The sequence below is a fragment of the Copadichromis virginalis genome, linkage group LG1 (assembly GCF_057382275.1).
Source record: "Copadichromis virginalis isolate Kocher_CV1m ecotype Utaka linkage group LG1, C_Virginalis_male_GT1.1, whole genome shotgun sequence".
Classification (NCBI taxonomy): Eukaryota; Metazoa; Chordata; class Actinopteri; order Cichliformes; family Cichlidae; genus Copadichromis; species Copadichromis virginalis.
The window spans coordinates 39905204-39929339 of record NC_140618.1 but is presented as its reverse complement, the minus strand read 5'-3'; the positions used below and the strand labels follow the sequence as shown (position 1 = coordinate 39929339).

At 40.2% G+C, this 24136-nt stretch overlaps 1 protein-coding gene across 10 annotated transcripts in view; it reads left to right on the top strand.

Moving 5' to 3' along the window:
• The first annotated feature begins 899 nt into the window (after nt 1-899).
• ppfia1 (PTPRF interacting protein alpha 1) overlaps nt 900-24136 on the top strand; it is a 41911-nt gene continuing 18674 nt past the window's right edge. For 3 of the 10 annotated variants that reach the window (XM_085462355.1, XM_085462339.1, XM_085462347.1), the window contains exons 1-12: nt 900-1956; nt 3163-3432; nt 13133-13234; nt 13607-13771; nt 15492-15566; nt 19708-19809; nt 20439-20672; nt 21022-21168; nt 21788-21922; nt 22789-22830; nt 23734-23817; nt 23910-24041. In XM_085462355.1, the coding sequence (XP_085318481.1) occupies nt 3163-3432; nt 13133-13234; nt 13607-13771; nt 15492-15566; nt 19708-19809; nt 20439-20672; nt 21022-21168; nt 21788-21922; nt 22789-22830; nt 23734-23817; nt 23910-24041 (1488 nt within the window). In that variant the 5' untranslated portion in view covers nt 900-1956. The remainder of the gene's footprint in view (nt 1957-3162; nt 3433-13132; nt 13235-13606; nt 13772-15491; nt 15567-19707; nt 19810-20438; nt 20673-21021; nt 21169-21787; nt 21923-22788; nt 22831-23733; nt 23818-23909; nt 24042-24136) is intronic. The other 7 variants (XM_085462364.1, XM_085462379.1, XM_085462389.1 and 4 more) reach the window with 3 other exon arrangements.

Genomic DNA, 24136 nt, shown 5'->3' with positions numbered 1-24136 from the left:
TTGATTCTGTGGTGTGCAATGAAAATCTCTACATCTCCAGCTCTGCCAACTCCAATTAAGCCTCATGTCTTTTTGTCAGTTGCACCTGTCTCCCTCTTATTCACACACATATTCTGTCTTGCATTTACCTGCCAAACTATACATCACAAAAGGACTCACTGCCATGTTTTAAACCTCAGACCTGTCAAATTGTCCATTATTTATTAAAATGCATTAAAGTTATACCTCAAACATTTTCTAGTGAACTTCTGTAAAAAAATAAATTCTCAAAATATCACATCAAAATTTACAAAATAAATGAATACAAAACTTGTGTTGATCCGTCACAAGAGGGCGTAAATGTTCTCTTTATTGCGAGAGCTTGGTTTACCAGTGACAACTGAATGTGGGCCAAAGAGTGAACTAAAGAAATTATTTGGAAAAAAAACAAAAACGTTTGGCTCTTCGATACCTTCTTCCACAAGTTACATTATAAATTATAATGGCTGAATTCGGTTAAGATGACCTCGGGCCTTTTAAATCAAACTGTTAAATGTTCCTCTTAATCATAGTTAAGTTTTATTATTGTTATTATTGTTATTATTATTGGTTCTACAAGCAAAACATAGACAAAATACAATATAAAATGTTAAATGTAAGTTACATGTGTATTTAAAACATATCAGAATACAAACTATGGTAAAATAGCCTGTTTGATATTAGCCGAACGGTGAGACATCCGAGAACCTTCACAAACATACATCCGAGATATTGTAACCTGTAAATTTAAAGAAATAACGGGTATTGTTGATGGAAAAGTCGTGCTTTCTCTCTGTCTTTTCAATACACAAGTGTAAGCTTATATCCCTACAGGAACTGAACGTACTGCTACTTCTCCACTTCCTCCTGTTGCCAACCTGGGAAGCGCTCTCTTCCCGTAGACTGGCAGTGCAAGCGACACTTAGCCCACCATTGGCTGTCCCGACTGCCGAAGCTGGCAGGCAGTGGCGACAGGGAAGGACCGGACCAACGGACCTTTTTGGTGGAAATACTGACATAACGCCGGGAAATCGGGCGGAAACAAAGGGAATATATGTTTTTATAAATGGTCTGGATTTCCTAAACAGACTGAAACGCTGCTAACGTTGAATGTTAGCTGGAAGTTTCCTAGCTGGTGCCGTGATGTGGTGACGCGACTCCACGGAATCGACGGGAGGCTAACGTTAGCTGATGCTAACGCTACTTGATAAATGAATAATTTTTAACAGAGCTTTTACGACTCATTTCAGGATTTTAGCATTTTAGATAGTGTAAGAAACTTTTATGATAGATTTTATCATGTTGTGTACTTTTATGTTAATGCTTCAATGACTGCCTGACGTATTTAAGCTAAAATAGAGCAGCAAACATTAGCTTCCTAGCTGGCTAGTAGCTAACATTGGCTAGTTGTCGACTTTAAACTGTCTTTAAGCCAAAGAATCCTGTTTCAAATGAGCTAAACCGACTACGGCTGCTTATTATTTTCACGCCACTTAACTGTATCAGTTAATGTTCACTAGTTATATATGAGTCAAACTTTATATCTGAGGATGGTCGTTCGTTTTGAGATGCAAAAATGAACGCTTCGTTCCAGAATCCAGATATGCAATCACCGAATCACCAGCTTACTTAGTGCTTGGTGGCTAGCGCAGAGTTAGCCAGTCAAACTTGGAATACTGCCCCCTGCTCACTTTATGCGAGTGTCGCTTTGAGGCCTTTTCTGAAATGATCTCTTTTTTTTCCACCAAGAGGACCCTTTCACTGCCTTAATGCATCCCTGCCTCTGAATGGAATTTCTGTTTTGAATGACTCTGGATACTTGTAAAGCTTGACAAGGCTCTAATCCACAGTTGGAGTTAGCTGGACTTGTTGACGTTTACTTCGTCATAACATAACCTGGATTTACGAAGGAACTTGGAGTAATAATATTCTTTGAAGGTGAGAAAGAACTTTAACACGAAAATACTTGAGAAAACAATTGTAGGGTTTAACCTAACTCCCAGACGTATCTGATAGCATTACAATGGGCAAGCACTATACTGTCGATGCATTTCGGCTTCCAGCCATCCTCTTGATGGGGACCTAGTTCTTCATTAAAAATAATTTACAAAATGCAAAATACAAAAATACTTTGAATAGATTTGTAATTACTTTGACAATTGGTGGCCCCCTTAATCGTTTGCTATACCTCATTTACTACCCAGCTAGCCCTTATCTTCACCTCTGCAAAAAAGAAAAAGCATCGAGAATCGCTCCTCTGTAAGTCAGCCAAAGTCCTCTACTTCCACTTGTCATCCTGTAGTTTTTGATGCATGGTGCAGTAGGTATCGGTGGTTCTCCCCGCCATCTGTCACTACCTTTACAAAGATCCTCAATGTGACCATCCCCCTCTTAAACATGGTTTATCCAGAGGGGCTTGACCTCAATAAAAAGCCTTAGTTTGGATTTTGCGTTTCGCTTTGCAAGGGTCTAGTAGGTAGATTTGTTCTAAATAATTGGCACGTATCAAGAATGGTTTCCCTCAGTTATAGGAAAGTGCAGTTGACTGTTTTTGAGATTTTGGTGTACCTAGCTGCTACTTGTTCCCTATTGGAAGTTGTTGTTGTTCCTTTTAGGTTGGTTAAATCCAACTCACATGACTCCTGGTTTCCAGGAGCCTGTCTACAGGACTTGAGCCGCTTGATATGGAGAGCGGCCTTATTACCCAGACCTTCTCAGCTTTTTAGTAAATTTAACTAGAATGGGTTAACGTAATTGTTTTTCTATAGACTACTATCAGCACAAACTAGTTAACCATTACAGTAAGTCAACTAGATTCAACTGATTTTGGTCTTTGTTGTCCCTTTTGTTAGTCAAAAAGCTACTGTGAGGGTTAATTTAAACTATGGAGATTAAATTACCCCTCATGAGGACTTTCAGACTTGCCCACTGTCTAATCTTATATCTCAGTTTGTTAATAATTTTGTTAATATAGGATCTGTGTGTGTGTGTGTTTTGTTTGTTTTTTTTCTTTGGTGTTCTTCAAAGTGGTTTTGGTATTCTGTTTTAACACAATAAAATGCTTTTTGACTTTTTTGCTTTATTGACGTGACAGTGACGGAGGTCCTTGTTTCTCCTGTTTTCTCCTGTTCTTTATTGTTGCAGATGATGTGCGAGGTGATGCCCACCATCAGTGAGGCCGAAGGCCCTGGTGGTGGAAATGGCGGAGGCCGTCGAGGTTCCGGTTCACCACTTCAATCTGACTCAGAGGGTCACTTTGAGTCGTTGATGGTGTCTATGCTGGAAGAGCGAGATCGTCTTCTTGAGACCCTGAGAGAGACTCAAGAGAATCTGGGCCTGACCCAGAGCAAACTGCATGAAGTTAGCCATGAAAGGGACTCACTACAGAGACAGCTGAACACTGCTTTGCCACAGGTAAGTGAGAGAGACCTTTTTTCTTAAAGGAAAATCCTATTCTTAGTCCAGGTAGATTAATTCTTAAAGAAATTCAGTGTTTGCCATTCTACAGTTTTTTCCTGAGACTAAGCCTTTACTGGAAGAAATAGTACAGAGAGTGGTTTGGTTTGGGGAATTGTATGGCTTCTGGATTGTATGTTACAATGAGATTTGAACTAGCAATGCACCAATATTTGGATTGGCTTTCTGCCAGATGGTAACTCGAAAAGCTGGATTGGATATCAATAACAATGAGCCTATGGCCAGTTAATTCAGCTCAGGTGTATGCCGCTTACTAAACCACTTTGGCAGCAGAAGGCAGGTTGCTAGAGGAGGAACTTACATTGTGTAGAGGAATCGAATAGTTTTTGTTTTTTTTTCAGTAGTTCATAATGTAACCACAAATAGTCAAGTAAGAAGACACAACTGAAAAGCTGACAAAGTTGCTCTCTTTCTCTCTTGCTCTCACTGTTATGTTCGGTGTATTACTACTTTGGAAGATTTTACTACAGCCTAACATGTTTCAGCATCCACAAGTCTAATAGGGTCCGTGTGGATGTCCATGTGCCTACCTGTATTTTGAGACCAGGTAGTCTTGTTCACAGTGAATTTACATTATAATGCACCAACTACACATGCGCTCCAGACAATAGGTGTCAATTGGACTTCAAAGAAGTATAACAGGAATGATCGTTTGGCTGTGTGGTTTTCAGCTGTCTGTTTGTGACGCCTAGGATTGAGAGGGTAAAAAGGACAAACTAGTGGTCTTACTGCACAGCGTCCTAATAACTCAAACTGAGTGCAAACAAATTGGGCGGACAGCAAGAATATATTTATTTGATTGTAGTTATTATTGTCCTGTTGACCTATACAGCTTTTTTTTTTCTCTTCCTTAAAGCGTCACACTGCCTCCAACAGCTTGCCTTCTTTCCTGATGCCAGGTGTATTTTTTTCCACACACGGACAGTAGAGAACAGAGGTCTCAAACTCATTTTACAATTTGGGACACATACAGCCCACTTTGATGTTAAGGGGGCCAGACCAGTGAAACGCCCTTTCTGTCAGTGTAAAGAAGTGACATGTTTAACTGTTCACTACATGATAAAGTAAAAGCTGCTTTGACAAAGAAAGAAATCTGTTAGTATGACTCTTTGGACTGAAATGTGTAAAATTATAGAAAGGTTCTGGAAGCTTATTTTCCACTGTCCAGTTGTGTTTTTTGTTTTGTTTTGTTACTGTAGTTGTAAAAAACAAACAACCCATTGTTATAGTAGAAAGTGAAAAATGGAAACATTTCTATCATTTAATTGTTTATTGCTTAATTACTTTGTAGTATAAATGGTCATAAGGGAGTATTTTAAGCAGTAGGAAAAAACTATAAAACTTATGAAAATACAGTAAAAAGTCCAAGATAAACAAGGTAAGCAAGATAAACAAATGTTAAGAATTATAAATGGGCTCAAGTGCACATTTAGGCCTGTGAGACTCAGACACTGAGCCGTGGCTCTGTGGTGCATGCAGTTCTCATTCCTAACATTCGTTTCGATGTCACTATGGGATACCCCTCCTTGCATGTTCCTCAGAAGCATTTATCTCATTCCGTCAATCCTGATTGAATGATGATCATGACAACCATGTCGTGTAGAGCCGCCCACCCTTGCACTTTTACATAGTCGTTATTCAAAAACCTCTTCTCGCAGCGATATCTCTGCATATCTAAACCTTCGTAGGCTGGCTAGCTTAACTGTCCACAGACAGGAGTGTTAGCTTTTTTCCCCCCAACGGGCGCTAGCTACCTTCGCTCGTCTCTCCTGAACCCAGATCTTCACCGTAGATTGGACGTCATACCACTTACCTCCGGTAAGGCGGTCTTGTCTGCACGATTTAGCACACCAGCTAACACCACTCTCCTTCGGCCGAGACTAGCAAACCAACTAACTTGTATCCCTCTCCGTTAGCATCCCAGCTAGCAAAAAATCGTTTTGGTTTTTGGACAAAGTTTGTGTTTTCCATTGTTTAAGCACCGGTTCCAACCAAAGGAGGTATGTTGTATTAACAGAAAAGGCTAACTTGGTTATTATTTTGCAGAAAAAAAGAGTGCTAAAAATAAAAACATAAGAGGTTTTTTGGACAAAGTTTGTGTTCTCCATTCTTTAAGCACTGGTTCGAGCACCGTTTAAGCACTGGCACCGTTTCAAAAGTACCGGTTTGGCACCGGTATCGGATAAAACCTAAACGATACCCATTCTTATTCAGGTCATCAAACAAATTTTAATATCAGTCAACGATGATCCTTTTATATAAAAAATTGAGTCTTTGCCCCTCAGGCAGAAAAGGTTGATGTGGTAGTGTTGTCAATCCGCGGGGCGGAAATTAAGGTTGGGCGACTGGACGAATATATTGACTATCGACGATAGGCTGAGCCTCTCACCGATTGTTTTTACTGAGCGATTTATCTGTTTATTTGCCCATCAGTAAGTTTTGTAATAATGTTGGTTAAAGCTTAAAAAAAAGCAGTCGGCGGGAAAAAACATAATAGCGCTGTTTTATTGCCTATGTTCAGAAAAAAACAAAAACATTTTATTTTAATTAAAAAACCCGCAATGGTAGGGAGGGAAACAAAGAGAAACTGGCTTCTTTTTTCCACTATAACCGTGTTTATAGGCTGTTCCAAACAACAAATGCAAAATTAAACAAGAAGTAAGTTAAACATCAAAATGTTTCTTCCACTGAACATTAAAAAAAATCTCAGACGTAATGTTAAGTCTTTTGTGTGATTTGGCGCATCTCAAATAAATGAATGAGTAATTCAAAAAGTAGCTATATTAATACTGAAACAAACAAGAAAGAGAAGGTAAAATATTCCCTCCAAACAAAACTTATAAAATCAAAATGTGCAAATCAGTCCTTGCATGATTACATTGCTCCACCCTTCAAAAAGTCACCTGCGCAAATATATCGCCTATCGTCGTTTGTTGGACTGACGAATGTCGGTTGAATGTCGGGCAGTGTGGACGTCCAAATTTGTGAACATGAGAACGAGGCGACGTAGGATTGTGATACCACAGGTGCATCTACTAAAAGTCTCAAACAAGTTTGAATCTCAGTGACCTTGACCTCAAGGTCAGAGGTAAAGTTTTCTGAAAATCTTGTGAACACAATTTCAAATGTATACCATAGGTGTGTTTGCTAGGAGGCTGAGGGGTAGCACTGGCATCCACCAGTATTTTGAAATGATGATTTTGTCTATTAAGGGGGAAGAAACCTAGCCAAACGTTTCCAAAAAGATGACCTTAATTTCCCTAACCACACTCGGGCCTGATTACACCCAGACTACAAGCTACTGTTAGTAACAGACTGATGAACCTGCCCAGGGTGTAGCCCAACTCTCGCCCTATGGTAGCTGGAATAAGCTCCAGCCCCAGGCTACTCTGATAAGGATAAGCGGGAGAAAATGGATGGATGGTTAAAAAAATAAATAATATTTTCACTTAGCACATGTCAAATTTTGTCCTTATTGTTAGGCTTCATCCATCTCTTTGAAATCATAACACCCATGGTGATATTGTGCTTCCTGTTTTTAAAAGACCAGTGACCAAATTTTCTGTTCTGGTCAGTGCTACAAAGGCATGAATTGAGAGTGCTCAGTAGTAAGACACAGAGACAAAGGCTGGCTTGTTACACATAGTGACAAGAAAGTGACAGAGTGCAAGTGTTGCTTTTGGCCAAATGTGAGCTGAATTAATAGATTAAAAGGAAACGGACACAAATGGAGAAGAGTGCTTTTTTTTTTTTTATGTAGTTTAGTTTTAAAGGCCAGTTGCTTTATTCTTAAAGCTTTACCAGCCTATTTATATTAATTATCTAGAATGTTTTTTTGTTGTTGTTGTTTTAAATGGATATTGCTTTACATACATGCATACATTTGGTATGTTTTGTAGGTTTTTGTAGGCAATACTGGTTTCAAATTCCTCTACATTTAAATGGATTCAAATATTTCATTCCATTTTTTCTTTTTCAGCCATTTCTCAGTGTGCTTAAGATCATTTTCCTGTTGAAAGGTCCAACTCTGGTTAATATTCAACTGTTGAATAGATGGCTTCTTTTTTGCTTCACATTCTTAAACTCTCTTGAAACTCTTTCATGCGATTCTTCTGTAGGTTGCAGAGGTGGTTTGTTGTGGTGGTGCCCAGTTTGCAGGATCATTTGGACAGTAGTTTTCTGGTCCATATCAGACTTTGGAGCAAATGCCTCAAGTTGTTTTAGCTGGTCCTTCTGGGTTGCCATGGTGACTACTGCAAATAGCAATGAAAGAGTATTTCAATAAGAAGTGTATTTTGCGCACCACGAAATAAGCAATAGACTACAATATAATTTGATAGACATTTTAATATTGTCATTCCTTATGTTTTGTGATATTGGACAACCCTAAAGGAATTTATTATAAACATTTGGTTTATGCTCCATTTTTAGTGTTTGTTTTTTTTTAAATGTGTTAAGAAGATTTTAAATGAGATGCACTTCTCTACAGCGTCATGTGAGTAAACCTGTTCTTTAGCTCATCTTTTTGTTTAAATCTATTTGCAAACACATGGACTGTGTAAATTTAATAAAATGACTTTTCACCCATGGTGTTCACTAGGGCTGAACTGATTCCTTGAGGAATTCAATTGTAGAAAATTGTTGACACAAATTTTTTTGCTTCGTTTTAAACAAGTCTCTGCAATGCGCCACTGTTACCATGGACACTCAAGAGTTTCACCCTCGTTTACGACACAGAACTGTAATAGAAAGGTACTTTGGTGCGGTGTGTGAATAAAAAATTTTGGGAGCATTAACTGACGCAGCCCCAGTTTTTCAACAAAAAGATTGATAATACATCAGCATCAGTGAAGATAAACGCTGGCTTGGAAACCCTCCAATGTGGCTGAATTACAACAGTTCTGCAAAGATGAGTGGGCCAAAATTCCTCCACAGCACTATAAAAGACCCATTGCCAGTTATCGCAAATGCTTGATTGCTGTTGTTGCTACCAAGGCTTGTTGTTGCTTTTTATTTCAAGGCTTACCTAACATTTTTCAGATTGAAAGTAAAATACAAGCAATCATGGTACACTTAAACTCGCAGAAACAAACACATACAAACGAAAACACATACAAACGAAAACACACCAAACCTTCATCATCCAGGAGATAAAATACTGTCCCAAAGTATTGAGTGTTTGTATATATTTGCATTTAATATGGCACATAAATACATTCAAATGGTTTGGGGTTTTTTTTCTGTTTTGTTTTTTTGTTAAAACGATGAGAAAAAACAGACGTTGTCTGCAGTTAAACTTTAAAGCATTGCAGTTTTGAAAAAGGAAACCAATGAGCAGTTCATTTAGAAAAACCTGGGTGTTTTTCCCTTCTTTTGAATATTTTATTACGGTTTATTAATAAATCACACAAAAAAGAAAGAAATGGATGGTACCTTTATAACTGAGCAGACAGCACTTTATTTTGTTATTAATCATTCCAGCCCCTGTATTTCAAAAAGCCAGAACAACTGCAGTATCTACACCTATTGCACACAAGTATTGTTTAAGTGCTTTTCCAAACTGCTGCTAGCACTTCTATTCTATAGATCTAGTTCATTTTGTAGTTCTCCTGTGAAGAATGTATAGCTGAGTCTTTTCCTATAGACCTGTTGAAGCAACAACTGAGCAATGGCTGACATCAATAATAGGTGCCATAGCAATTTTTAGGAAAAAGCCATAAAATGGTGCAGTGCAGCACCAGTACATGTAATTTTGGCAGTTGGGTGGGCAGTGGAAGCATTTAAAAAAACAGACAAACAAAAAAAATGTTTTCACTTAAAATGCATTAGAAGGAAGCAGGAAAAATATAGCACATTTAAATAATGCATTCACAATTTTATTAATATACCCTTATTAAATAAATCTATAATTGTTCAAGAATCTTTGCATGCACTTGTATCACAAATGTAACATAAAAGAAGAGTAAAAATGAAAAATTTCTCCTCCTTTTAATCAATTGAGTTCTTCTCTATTGATGTGGGTTTTTTTTGTCTGTTTGTTTTGTTTTTTGGTAGCAGGCTTAGCAACTCTGTACAGAGCTATTGTGGTGTCTAATTAGGTTTGATGGTGGGTCCCCGTTTAGGAGAACAGATGCCCGGTGCACAGTGTCACATTTCAGCACCTATAAGCTTTTAAGAGCAGCTAAAGTCATTATGTAGAAGGCAGGCTTGTTCTGATCAGTCTCAAGAGCATCAGTCTGCTGACTGTACAGAAAAAAAATGTAGCAATTATTGTCATGCACTGTGGGCGGTTCCTGTCATAGTCTAGGGCTGCAAAGTTTTCACACTGTGTCTACTTGATCCACGTCTGACTGAACCCATAATGTTTCCACACCACTGAAGTTTTTTTTACCTCTCTTTTCAACCAACGGCAGTCACTCTCCTCTCCAAATAACTTCTTAGCTTTCCGAGCTTCCCTCGGGTCCTCTTAATCAGCGGTCCCCAACCCCCGGGCCTCGTACCGGTCCGTGAGTCGTTTGGTACCGGGCCGCGAGAGTTGAGGCTCAGGTGTGAAATGTATGGTTTTCAGGGTTTTTATCGGTTTTCAGCGTTATTTTGTTATCGTTTTTATCGTTTACTCTGTTTTCCTGGGTCTGTTCACGTGTGTTATGAATAAATTTTCTTTTTTTCGGTACCAGTACTAGTTTTATTTTGTTGTATTTATCTGCGACACCTTAAAGGCCGGTCCGTGAAAATATTGTCGGGCATAAACCGGTCCGTGGCGCAAAAAAGGTTGGGGACCGCTGCTCTTAATTGTTGTGACACGAAATGCAGAGAGGTGCGCTCGATTTGCCACACGGAGCAGCGCGAGAGTAAAGCACGAGGGAGGGGCTAATAATCGGCTCAAGTCATTTTTAATGATCGTTGAAAGCCCAGATCGTAATCGTGATTAAAATTCGATTTATTGAGCAGCGCTATCTCTGTGTCTGAATCAACCAAATCTTTAATTGTATTATAATCCAAACATGACTCTTTCTCACAATGGCGTTTAAGTGGAGAGTGTGGTGCAGAGCAATGTTTCCTCTAAGCTGAGCGCGTGAGCAATCGCGCACTGCTCACATGGTCTCCCCACACAGAAATTCTGCGCTGCGCACAAAAAAAAATCCAGTCTAAATTGGAATTAAAGTAAATACATGTATTTATTTTATTTTGCTGATTTTCTGTGCGCGGAGACTGTTAGCAGTGCGCGATTGCTCACGTGCTCAGCTTAGAGGGAACAGTGGTGCAGTGTATGGTTTTCCCTGAAAAGCTTGTTAGGTACACTATTTCTAAATTGAAGAAAATGCACCATGCTTAAACCTGAGTATATTTATATTTATCGTCAAGCCTGTTTGGGGACATCCCTGCCCCTTCAAGCGCATGCATGGAAAGCCTAACACAGCAAGAGCATCAGAGTCAAAGCTGATCTAGGGTGGTGTTGAAATCAACTGATATGCTCAGATTGATGTGCTTGTTGAGAAGCAACATAAAACTTACCCATATACTATTTGTTTTGTTTATTTATTTATTTGTGTGTGTTTTTAAAGGTTCCAGCCTAGGTCAGATTTCAGGGTGTTTGGATATTTTTTGTTTTTCTTTTTTGTTTTGTTGCATGATAGGTTCAGGCTCCCTGTACCTTAGTGAGTTACACTGTGACTCTGTCAGTCTGTCATGTATCAGAGTCAATATGTTGTTTATTTATTTATGTTGTGTATAAATGAGTTAAAGAATGTTATGGGTAAGGGGTAATGCATGATAAATTAAGACATAGGTTATACGCAACCTTGATATTTCTCTAACTTCAGCCTCTGCTGTGGAATGTAGGAAATAAGCAACTCTGTAATTACCCCTGAGCCTGCCTTTCAGTCTCTTATTGGCCAGCAGAAAGTGAAGACCCTGGTTCTAGCCAATAGGAAACTAACCCTTTGAGCAAAATCTGTGCCAAGTGCTGGAAAAGCTCAGAGGCTGGAATGAAGGGAAGGGAGAATAGTTGTGGTAGTGACTGAAAAGAACCATCAGTTCCAGCAGCCCTCCTACCCCCCACCCCCCACCTTCCTACCCTCAGAAGCATTGCAAGAAGGTCTTACTACTCAGGGTGCTTGTGCTACAGGGCAAAAAATCAGGATGGCAAATTCTTTAGCGGTCCAACCATGCATGTAATCCTTACAAGCTCTGTGTGTTTGTGTGTATCTGTGGCTGTGTCTGTGTGAGTGGATATTTGTTGGAAGAGAACCACAGAAAGATGGAAGATTAAAAAAAGCTCCATTCTGCATTCTGCAATTACATATACTGAGGTGTTTGACTGTCCATTCATTTTCTTCTCATACCAGAAAGATCTATAAAGGATAGATACTCTTGTCAGCAGGCAGAGGTTTCTAATAAAACTTTGCCGCAGATTTAAAAAATAAGTGTGAAGCCGTTAAGATAACTTGTGGAAACTAGGGGGTTGCCAACTGTGGCTCTTTTTAAAGCCGTAAACATGGCTGTCTGCTTGTCGGCACCGGCAAGGAAAGAAAGGAATGCGCTTGGTATGCAGTCATGGCGCTGGCTTCAAAACAAACCGTCATCGCAGAAGACAGTGTGTTAAACTGACATCTTAACACTAGCAATGAACAAATACACCAGAGAGGAGCAGTATTAGTTTTAGAGTCTGATAATCTGTTGTGGAACATATACAATGACATATTAATTTGCTGTAAATGGACAGGATTTGATTAGGTATATAGCATAAATAGATATCTATTACTTACATAGGAATAGTAGTGGTAGAATAGCTAAATTTATGTCTTGCATATTTCCACAACCATATCCATAATCACATACTGTGTATGCAACCGTTGTATATAGTGTATTATCTTACTTATTTTCTATGTGTTTATTTGTATTTTTTGTATTTTCCTTCTATCTGTACCTGAGCTGAGGTAATGCAAGAATTTCCCTGCTGTGGGATCATTAAAGTCTTATCTCATCTTATATGTGTGATGTATGGTCCAGGTTGTTACTGGGTCAAATGAACGTGTGTCTGAAATACCGAGGTGATGTCAGTGTTGAAACTAAAAAAAGCTAAGAGATGTTCCGTGCATCTCTTAGAAACTAGCTGCCATTATAAGATGTTGACTATTCTAAACATATGAATGTGTTTGTGTTTATACGTGTGTTTGTATATGTGAAGTACAAACACATACATGGTAATAATTTACCTATATCAACTGCGTTGTACTTTTTGAATATGAAGGTGTTTTTAGTTTGTTTATTTTTAATTATAATATTATTAATCATGCTACTGTGTGTGAACACTTTGATCCAAGTGATGGGGAGAGTGAGAGAGAGCAGGTCATGACAGACTGTGTATTATCAGATTATGATGTGTAGCATAAAAACATGAATAAAAAAGTTGATCTAAAAACCTCCACCTACTTTTAGAAAATGATATGAAATTGCTGCAGCGACACTTTATTTTACCCATGATCAAAGTTTTAACTTTGAATGTGCAATTTCCCTCCTTCCCTGCCACCAATGTTTTTTCCCAAGGCCCCCCCCCCCCCCCCCCCCCCCCCCCAAAAAAAAGGCCTCGTAAGTAGTTGTTACATGTTACTGAATTTATCCATTCCTATTTTAGGAATTTGCTGCACTAACAAAGGAGCTGAACGTGTGCCGAGAGCAGCTTCTGGAAAAGGAGGAGGAGATTGCAGAACTAAAGGCCGAGAGAAACAACACACGGGTTAGTAGATCGTCCTGCACACACATTCACAGAGGATCAGCTGTCAATAAGAAGCATTTAGTTGGGCCTGCACACACTACCTGGAAATACTTGTCAGATTTCCGTCTTTTTCTATTATGAGAAAAGATGGTTGTCATAGCACCGACAGAACAGACAGTGTCTGTTGTCACAGCTTAGGGCATTGCAAATTGCTTAGTCATCACAATATTTCAGCTACAAATGATAAAGCACTTTGCAGCAGCAGTTAGTGCTGACTTTTATCTTTCTTATTTTGACTGGTTTTGCATTTGTTTACTTAAAAAGTTTTTCAGATGCGAGTCGATGATGAGAAATGATTTGGACTTTTTTTTTTGTAACTCTCTGTGTATCCAGCTCCTGCTAGAACACTTGGAGTGCCTGGTGTCTCGCCATGAGCGCAGTCTGAGGATGACTGTGGTGAAGCGGCAGGCTCAATCTCCAGCAGGCGTCTCAAGTGAAGTGGAGGTCCTCAAAGCCCTGAAGTCACTTTTTGAACACCATAAAGCCCTCGACGAAAAGGTACAATTCTGTTAAACCGTTTTTCTTGCAGTATTGGTGCATGTCGACATGTGAACCATTGTTCATCATTTTTGGAGTTACAGTGGGGCAAAAAAGTATTTAGTCAGCCACCGATTGTGCAAGTTCCCCCACTTAAAATGATGACAGAGGTCAGTAATTTGCACCAGAGGTACACTTCAACTGTGAGAGACAGAATGTGAAAAAAAAATCCATGAATCCACATGGTAGGATTTGTAAAGAATTTATTCGTAAATCAGGGTGGAAAATAAGTATTTGGTCAATAACAAAAATACAACTCAATACTTTGTAACATAACCTTTGTTGGCAATAACAGAGGTCAAACGTTTACTATAGGTCTTTACCAGGTTTGCACACACAGTAGCTGGTATTTTGGCCCATTCCTCCATGCAGATCTTCTCGAGAGCAGTGATGTTTTGGGGCTGTCGCCGAGCAACACGGACTTTCAACTCCCGCCACAGATTTTCTACGGGGTTGAGGTCTGGAGACTGGCTAGGCCACTCCAGGACTTTCAAATGCTTCTTACAGAGCCACTCCTTTGTTGCCCGGGCGGTGTGTTTTGGATCATTGTCATGTTGGAAGACCCAGCCTCGTTTCATCTTCAAAGTTCTCACTGATGGAAGGAGGTTTTGGCTCAAAATCTCACGATACATGGCCCCATTCATTCTGTCCTTAACACGGATCAGTCGTCCTGTCCCCTTGGCAGAAAAACAGCCCCATAGCATGATGTTTCCACCCCCATGCTTCACAGTAGGTATGGTGTTCTTGGGATGCAACTCAGTATTCTTCTTCCTCCAAACACGACGAGTTGAGTTTATACCAAAAAGTTCTACTTTGGTTTCATCTGACCACATGACATTCTCCCAATCCTCTGCTGTATCATCCATGTGCTCTCTGGCAAACTTCAGACGGGCCTGGACATGCACTGGCTTCAGCAGCGGAACACGTCTGGCACTGCGGGATTTGATTCCCTGCCGTTGTAGTGTGTTACTGATGGTGACCTTTGTTACTTTGGTCCCAGCTCTCTGCAGGTCATTCACCAGGTCCCCCCGTGTGGTTCTGGGATCTTTGCTCACCGTTCTCATGATCATTTTGACCCCACGGGATGAGATCTTGCGTGGAGCCCCAGATCGAGGGAGATTATCAGTGGTCTTGTATGTCTTCCATTTTCTGATGATTGCTCCCACAGTTGATTTTTTCACACCAAGCTGCTTGCCTATTGTAGATTCACTCTTCCCAGTCTGGTGCAGGTCTACAATACTTTTCCTGGTGTCCTTCCAAAGCTCTTTGGTCTTGGCCATGGCGGAGTTTGGAGTCTGACTGTTTGAGGCTGTGGACAGGTGTCTTTTATACAGATGATGAGTTCAAACAGGTGCCATTCATACAGGTAACGAGTGGGGGACAGAAAAGCTTCTTACAGAAGACGTTACAGGTCTGTGAGAGCCAGAGATTTTCCTTGTTTGAGGTGACCAAATACTTATTTTCCACCCTGATTTACGAATAAATTCTTTACAAATCCTACCATGTGGATTCATGGATTTTTTTTTTCACATTCTGTCTCTCACAGTTGAAGTGTACCTCTGGTGCAAATTACTGACCTCTGTCATCATTTTAAGTGGGGGAACTTGCACAATCGGTGGCTGACTAAATACTTTTTTGCCCCACTGTACATGTTGCTTTATGTCCATTTCATATTTTCAAGGTTAGGGAGCGACTTCGTGTTGCTTTGGAACGATGCAGCGCATTGGAGGAACAGCTCACCTTTTCACACAAAGAAGTAAGAAAACACAATATATTAAGAATTACTACAGAGAAGTTTACTTAGGTTTGTTTTGTGTGTGCAGTTTGCATGTTCTCCTCCATGGGTTCTCTCCAGATGCTCTGACTTCCTCCCACAGTCCAAAGACGTGCAGTTCCTGGGGTTAGGTTAACTGATAATTCTAAATTGCCCATAGGTGTGAATGGTAGTGGTGAGTTAGAAGGTAAAGTTATGTGTGTTGTATTTAAAATGGAAGTGTTAACTACCCATCTAGTCTACTTTTATCTTTATATTTGGTTTATGCTCTCACTAAACTTGTATTGGGATTCTGCTGCTGCTGCCACCTTAATAGTTTAATAGTTTAATTATTTATATAGCAACGCTCCTGTTGTAGCAATTACAACAGGGGCGTTGACCAAAGTGCTGTACAAGAATACAACATACCTAATAAAATAACTTAGAGTATTGATAGCAAACACCAAATATGAATTAACAAATAACTCTCATGCTGTATTGAAAGCCAGTAAATAAAAATGCGTTTTAAGATAAGATTTAAAAAGATTGACAGTGGGAGCCTGTCTGATGTATAGGGGTAAATTACTCCACAGCTTAGGTGCTACGACTGCAAATGCTCGATCGCCTCTATGAACCAGCCTCGACCTTGGTACAGCTAAAAGCAAAAGATCACTTGATCTAAGAGATCTAAGGGGGGGGGGGGTATAAGTCTGCAAGAGGTCAGACAAATACCCGGGAGCCTGTCCATTCAGGGCTTTGTAAGTCAACAATAAAATTTTAAAATTAATTCTGAAGCGGACAGGGAGCCAATGAAGAGAGGCAAGCACTGGGAAAATGTGTTCACGTCTTTTAGTACGTGTCAGAAGACGAGCTGCAGCATTCTGGACTAACTGCAGCCTTGCCAGGCTGGTCTGGCTAGGTGCTGGGATAGCCGCTTGGTCCAAAAATTATCACTTCGGTTTTGTTCTCATTGAAGTTAAGGAAGTTAGAGGCCATCCAAGATTTAACTTCACCGAGACACTGAAGTAAGGGTTCTAGTGAGGCAGGACTGTTTCCCTTCAGTTGAAGATAGATCTGAGTGTCATCGGCATATGAATGAAAACAAATGTTATATTTTCTAAAAATTAGACCTAGAGGCAGCATACAAATGGAGAACAATATTGGTCCCAGTATAGATCCCTGGGGAACACCACAAGTAAGGGGAGCTGAGGAAGAAATAAAATCGCCAAAGCTCACAGAGAAGGTCCTGTCAGACAGGTATGACCTGAACCACTCTAATGGGGTGCCCTTTACGCCACAATGCTTCAACCGTGAGATTAAGATGCTGTGGTCAACAGTATCGAAGGCAGCGGTCAGATCTAAAAGCACAGCTGAGTCACCTGAGTCAGTGGCTAATAAAAGATCATTAAGAACCTTTAAAAGTGCAGTTTCTGTGCTATGAAGAGTTTTAAAACCAGACTGAAACCTCTCAAGAACATTGTGTCCATTTACAAAAGATTGCAGCTGAACAAACACAATATTTCTCAAAATTTTTGACAGGAAGGGGAGCTTTGAAATAGGCCTGAAGTTAGTGAGGACGGAGGAGTCAAGATTAAGTACAGGCTGTACAACAGCATGTTTAAAACATGCTGGCAAAACACCCGAGCTAAGGCTGCTATTAAAAATTGCTAAAATGTCAGAACTGACAACCTTAAAAATCTTTTTTAGAAGATGTGTTGGAATAATGTCATTTGGACACGATGATGTCTTTGTGCCACTACGTACTTCCTCCACCTGATCAAGACACACAGGCTCAAACTGATCAAAAACAGCAGAGCAGGTGGATATTTTAGAAACGTCATGTGAAGGCAGGGCGATCATAGATCGAAGCTGTTTTATCTTAATGATAAAAAACTGTAAGAACCTTTCACAGGTGTCTGAGGAACTATTAATACAAGAAGCTGGGGAAATATTCAGGGCAGAGTCAATAATTGAAAAAAGAACCCGAGAATTATTGGAGCTATTCTCAATAACATTAGAAAAAAACCTAGACTTTTCTAGGTACCTGTACAGACTGTCTCAACTTGAGAAAGGACACCTGCAGCCCATCTTTTTTTAACTTACTGGCTGAACGAGTGGCCTTATTTATCCATGGGTCTGGTCGTTGTTTCGAACTTATAGTTTTAAAAGGAGCGACCTCATCAAGGACAGTTTTGCATTTATCATAGAAATTAACTCTCATTTCCTCGGTACCAAAGCCAAGGGGAGATCTTAAAACTTTTTTAAAAGCAATAGAAAATTGTTCTGTTGCAGATTGGTATAAAAACACGACAACGACGTGTTGAAATAAGAGGTGTAAAATGGCAGAGAGATAAAAGTATATCAAACACAACAGGACAGTGATCAGAAAAAACAGCATCACATATTTCCATGTTTAGGACCGGTAACCCTAAAGACAGCACACGATCCAATGTATGACCCTGTTTCTGGGTTGGCCCAGACACAAGTTGAGCAAGACTAAAGGAGTCTATCAAACTTAAAAAGTCTCTGGTCAGTGAATTGGAGGGACAACACACATGAATATTAAAATCTCCAACGATTAAGATTCGATCGTAGTTTGACACAGTTCCAGCTAAGAAGTTTGAAAAGTCTTGGGTAAAATCCTTGTGGTATTTTGGAGGTCTGTATGCAACGGGTGTCGGGCGGGGATGCCCCAATTCAAACGTCACAAGTTCAAAACTAAAAAAAAAAAAGTTCAAAACTATAATACGAGTGAGTTAAGAGTTGTTTGCAAGAGAGCGTCTTCCTGAAAACAGCCGCCACTCTACCACCACGCCCAGTCATCCTCGGCACATTAAGATATTCACAGTCAGGCGGTAAAAGTTCAGTAAAACAGCTGGACTCACCGACTCTGCCAAGTTTCCGTTAAAAGCATTAAATTCAGATCCCGATCAGTAAAGAAGTCCTTAAGAATAAAAGTTTTGTTTGCTAGCGATCGAGCATTAACAAGACTTAATCTTAGTGGTATCGGTGGCTCAGCGGCCGATGTGGGTGCCCGACCTATCGGCCGTAGGTTCTGAGGGTTTACTCCACCTGAGCGAAGACGGGGGAGACGCTGGCGCGGGGTTATTGTCGTAAGCCCGACAACAGGTGTCAGGCAAGTGTAAGCCATGTCCAGAGAGTGCCAGTAGTTGACGCGATCAAATCCAGTCGGGATAGGGTGAGGTATTTTCCGAAATCGTGTGCAGGTAGCCTTCATTCTCACCAATAAGCCACTGCGTTTCCCACGGCGTCTGCGGTGCCCTCTCAGTTGAGGTAGCGCCGGAACACAACGGAGACAAGCTGGAACTCCTGACAGGAGCGGTGGGGAGAAGGTTCCCTGATATCCACGATTGCAATAAAGAGTTTTTAACTGAGAGGATCTTAAAGCCAGCAGCATTTGTGATCATATACAAGCAGAGAGTTAGCATGTTTTAAAACAAAGTAAAAATAAAACACTAGTACAAACAGAGTCAGACGGCAAGATGGTGTCAGACACTGGCGCCATCTTGACACGAGAAGACCAAGTGTCCTCGGTGACAGCTGATGAAAAGACTCGTTGATTTAGACTTATAAATGCTGCTGCCTGTAAGCTACAAACATCAGTAAAACATTGCTTAATATTTTTTTATCAGAATAATAATGTTAATAATTATAGCATCCTGTCTATCTGTGCTGCTGAGTCTGAAAAAGAAATTTATATTCAAAGCTCATGTGTATGAGGTACGAAGAATCCGGAGTCTTCTGTGTACTGAATGGGATTAAAATTGACTAAAGGCCCAGAGGATCTCAGGGAGGTGTCCTAGATTTCCTCTCTGCTTCACGCTACAGTGCTGCAGTCATCTTTTGTTCCTGGAAGTCAAACTGGGACCACACACATGCCTGCATGCCATTGCACATAAAATCAAACACCTGCCTCATTTGATAAGAAACGTAACTTCCTAAAACAAGACCTGTGAGGCGTTTGTGTGAACATTTAAATATGCACTTGCTTAAAATATGTTACAGGATGAAAGGAAGTCTTAAAGAATTGTGCACTTTGTTTATTGGTTAACGTTATAGTTGTTTAGTTCAACAAATCAATGAATGACTTGGCAGGGTGCTAACAAACTGGTCTTTTCCTTAGCTGGCTTACCTCAGGGAACAGAACAGTCAGAAGAGAGGGTTGGCTGATGGAACCAGCGAAGTTAACCACAACTCTGAAAACACACCAAGCACTAATGGCAAGGTGAGCTTAATCAACAGCGTATAAGAAGTGGCATGTTTGTGAGAACCAAAGGGCAACAAAGTTGCTCATGTTTTACAAATGTCTAGAGGATTAAATAGTTTAATTTGCTGTGATATTGTAATGTATTGTAGTGAACATGATCAGGTAGAATTGTTCTGTTCTTATCAGCTTTAAGAATGAGAACAATTACAAGTATACAAATAATCCTGCGTGTTACAGTTTCAAAATACATGTGTGTTATTTTAATTTTAAATTTTCATTCCCTTTAATTGATTAAAATGATGAAATAGAATGTGCTACACTGTGTCATACAAACAAACAAATTACAAAAATTAGAAAGCGGGTATCCTGCAGTTTTCTCTGTACTTCAATTAATAATCTTTATCAGCTTCTCATTGTCTGAGGACAATCAACTCTCAGGAGTTCAAATCCATTCCAAGTCCTGTCTTGCAGGCAGTGATCATTTGAATTTTCAGTGCAAGATGTTTACATTTTTCTCATCACAAGTCTTTAATTTACTCAAACTTCTTGATTATCAAATAGCCAACAATAACAGCACAACGCTCATCCAGGAAAAAAACACAATATTCTGTATATACATCTTAAAGTCGATGTCAATCTGCCCACAGCGGTCATCGGACGGTTCGTCGAGCCAGGAAGACGAGTCTGCACCTGGATTCGGTAAGGTTGGCGAGCTCCAGGAGGTAATGGACCGTCAGATGGCCGATTTGGGCCAAATGAAGGAGCGCATGGCTGCTATGGCATCACGCATCACTGAGCTGGAGGAGGACCTGGACACAGCCCGAAAGGACCTTATTAAGTCTGAAGACATGAACACAAGACTACAGAGAGACCTCAGAGAGGTAAAGAGGACACGATCTGTTTGTAACGAAGAGATGTGTTGAAATATGAGTTTGCGACTTTGTACATGTGTGCATTGTTCACACACATCTGTCAATGTTTTTAGCACAGTTTTTATAGATTTTAACAGCGGAGTGCTTCAAAAGATCCAGTGCTCTATAAACATGATAACATGACATTAAACATTGCACAGCAGGACAGTATAAGCAGCGTTAACATGTTTGCTCATGTTTGAGTACCAGGATTCTTTTAGTGCCTTGTCTTCTTCTCATATTCGTGTAAAGATGCCCAATCAGAAGGATTCCTGTCACAAAGGCTGAGAACTCTAAAGCAATATGTTTATGCATACAGTCTATGGCTCAGAAGGAAGACATGGAGGAGAGGATTACCACTCTAGAGAAGCGCTACCTGGCAGCTCAGCGAGAGGCTACCTCTGTCCACGACCTCAACGACAAGCTGGAGAATGAAGTGGCCAATAAAGACTCCCTCTACAGACAAGTAGGTCCCGTGCTGTTTGTTTAAGACTGTATAAAGCCACCACAACTCAGATAATCAGTTAATTGTGTGTTTGGCATTAGAGAAAATTGGATCAGTTTGTTTGTAATTTGCAGTCATTTCATCATATTGCTATTGTCTGCAAGCGCCCACACACTTTAATCTGGTATGCAGACAAGTGAGGAATTTATTGTTTGAGTCTCAGAGTTGGCTGCCAGCAGGAATTGCCTGCAGTTGTCAGACTCCTATTGAGGAATTCTTGCTGTATTCACACACTGAGCAGCGCAGCAGGCTCTTAATGGGAAGCCTTGAAGACACTGGCTTGTTTCTTTACAAGTACTCAGTGGAGATGGAGATGTCTTTCTCCTCCTCTCTTGGTTTTTGTTTGTCTCTGTGTCATTTTGATTGTTCTGTCACTCGCTTCCTGCTCTTCCCACCCTCGTGCATCCCTTGACCCCATCTCCCTTTTGTCTTTCTTTTTCTGCCCCTGTGCTGAAGTGTGTTTTCTGGTACTCTCTGCTCCTTGTGGATCTGAAAGCCACCTTTGAGACTGGAATGAAGGGACAAAACAGTCTTAAACGTATTTGCTCATGACTGTTTGGGTTTGATTTGTTTGTCGTAGACTGAAGAGAGAAACCGGCAACTTCAGGAAAAGCTGGAACTGGCTGAGCAGAAGCTGCAGCAGACCATCCGGAAGGCAGAGACACTGCCAGAGGTGGAAGCAGAGTTAGCCCAGAGGGTCGCTGCTCTCACAAAGGTATCAGCATCTGCACCTTTTTAAAACTACTGTTCATTTGTAATTGCATTTCTGTGTATATATGTATTTATTTTAAATGGAGCTGACTCAAAATTGCATCACCTCATAATACCTGAATAAAGGTACAAGTTTGCGTAACGTCACCAGATATGTTAAAGAGGTTCCTTTACAGCAACTCTGCATGGAAGCTGCTGAGGAAGCCATTATTTATGTTCCTCCAAATATTCACAGTGACCTATTTTTAGAAACTCAGCTCCTGTTCTTATCCATTTATAGTTAGAATCTTTATTTTGGACAAAACATCCTGCTGCATAACTGCACTGCAACAGCATCATATCACCTTATTAGTATTTTGTCTGGCTCTCTGTACATTTTTGAATGTAGTGTTTTTCATTGGTCTACTCATCTGAACCTTTTAATGTTTATCAGAAAGTGAGTAGAATCTACAAAGTCATCTTTCTCTAGTCTGTCCGCCCCTTCTGTTTCTTTGTTAATTTAATTAGTGCCATTCATTTCATTTATTTACGCCTGTTTAAAGACTCAGAAACAAACAGAGAAAAGAAGCAGACTGCCGTGTCTCATCCCTGCATTTTTAATTTGCATTTTATTTCCTCTTTGAGTGGTGCTTAAACCGCACACTTAATATACAGAATACAGCAGAGACACAGACACACTTAGAAATGACTGCCCTGGTTTCTTATGTTATTTCATTTGTGCAACTTGCAACACAGGCTTTCTCCCTTCAGCAACTAATTGAAATTGTGCTCAGTCTCTTGAAATGTTTGCATTATTATCCTGTTCTCATTTGTGTCTGTCATGCTGTCTTTGTGTGTTCTTCATGCTGTTCCTACCACCTCCGTCTTTAGTGTGTTCTGTGTGGCTCTAAAGGCACTAAGATATTGAAAAAGGTAGACCAGCTTTATCCAGACGGCTAAACCAATCCTTTTTGCTTACTGGGAGGTTCACTATCCCTTGTTGCTGAATTTAACCAGACCAATAGCAAATCTAGTGTGTTTAGATTTTCAGATGAAATCAAGCCAAAATAATCAAATGTACCTGAAGTCTGTGAAACAAAGAATACATTCCTGGTTAAGTGCAGTTTCAAACTTGATCAAAATACTCCGTCAAACCTGAATCGTAGCTGTGATCTGGCTTTATCTGTACAGCTTCTGTGTTTGTGCTTCATGTGCTAGTAAGCGGTGTTGATAGTTCGTGGTGATACCCTTCGTCTCCTCTCCTCTGAAACACAAGGCACCTAGTTTTTGGTGTCTTGACACAAACAGGAAGTTCCAGCTGATTTTCTCAAAGACTTATGGAGACCCCACCTATAAGAGCTACAAGAAAACTAGATCAGGCTGTGTTGCCTGTTGGCTTTTGCATAAATCTAAATGTTTTAGGAACCGGTAACCCTCATAACCCAGGTGTGTAGTCAGTGGTGAAACTTAGATAAGGCTGCCATACGGTAGATCTGCATTATGGGACGCATGAGCTGCTTTATTATTTTTGGGTTGTGTTACAGTGCATGTTTTTGGCTTTTTGCTCCTTTTAAAATATGTAAATGTTGGTGACTTCATCCTTTCGAAGGACCTGTTCTCATCATGTCAAACACAGGAAAAAAAAGTATGTTGAACCTTGAAGCAGTACAATAAAAAGACTTTTAGCAAGGTCCTTCTCCAGGATGGATGGTAGAGGGTTTGGGATAGTAAGGTCTGGCTTTAGAGATTTTCAGCCCTGCGTGGATTAAATACATGAAATCAGAGAAACATATTTGTACAGATTTGTAGTTTTTTCTCATTAACCTTTGTTTTCAGGCAGAGGAACGCCATGGCAATGTTGAAGAGAGACTGAGGCAGCTGGAGGCCCAGCTCGAGGAAAAAAACCAGGAGCTGCTCAGGGTGAGAACGAGGGGAAATGTTCTTACTGGAAGCTTGATTCTCATTGCATTGCTACAGCTGTGCGTTGTATAAAAATGTTGCTATTTTCGTAGGCACGGCAACGGGAGAAGATGAATGAGGAGCACAACAAGCGTCTGTCTGAGACGGTGGATAAGCTCCTCTCAGAGTCCAATGAAAGACTTCAGCTTCACCTCAAAGAGAGGATGTCTGCCTTGGAGGATAAGGTAGAGCACTTCTCTAGTGCCTAATTCTAAAGTTAGGCTGATGAACAAAGACGTCGGCAAGCTGAGGACACAGTATTCATAGCTAACTAACTAAA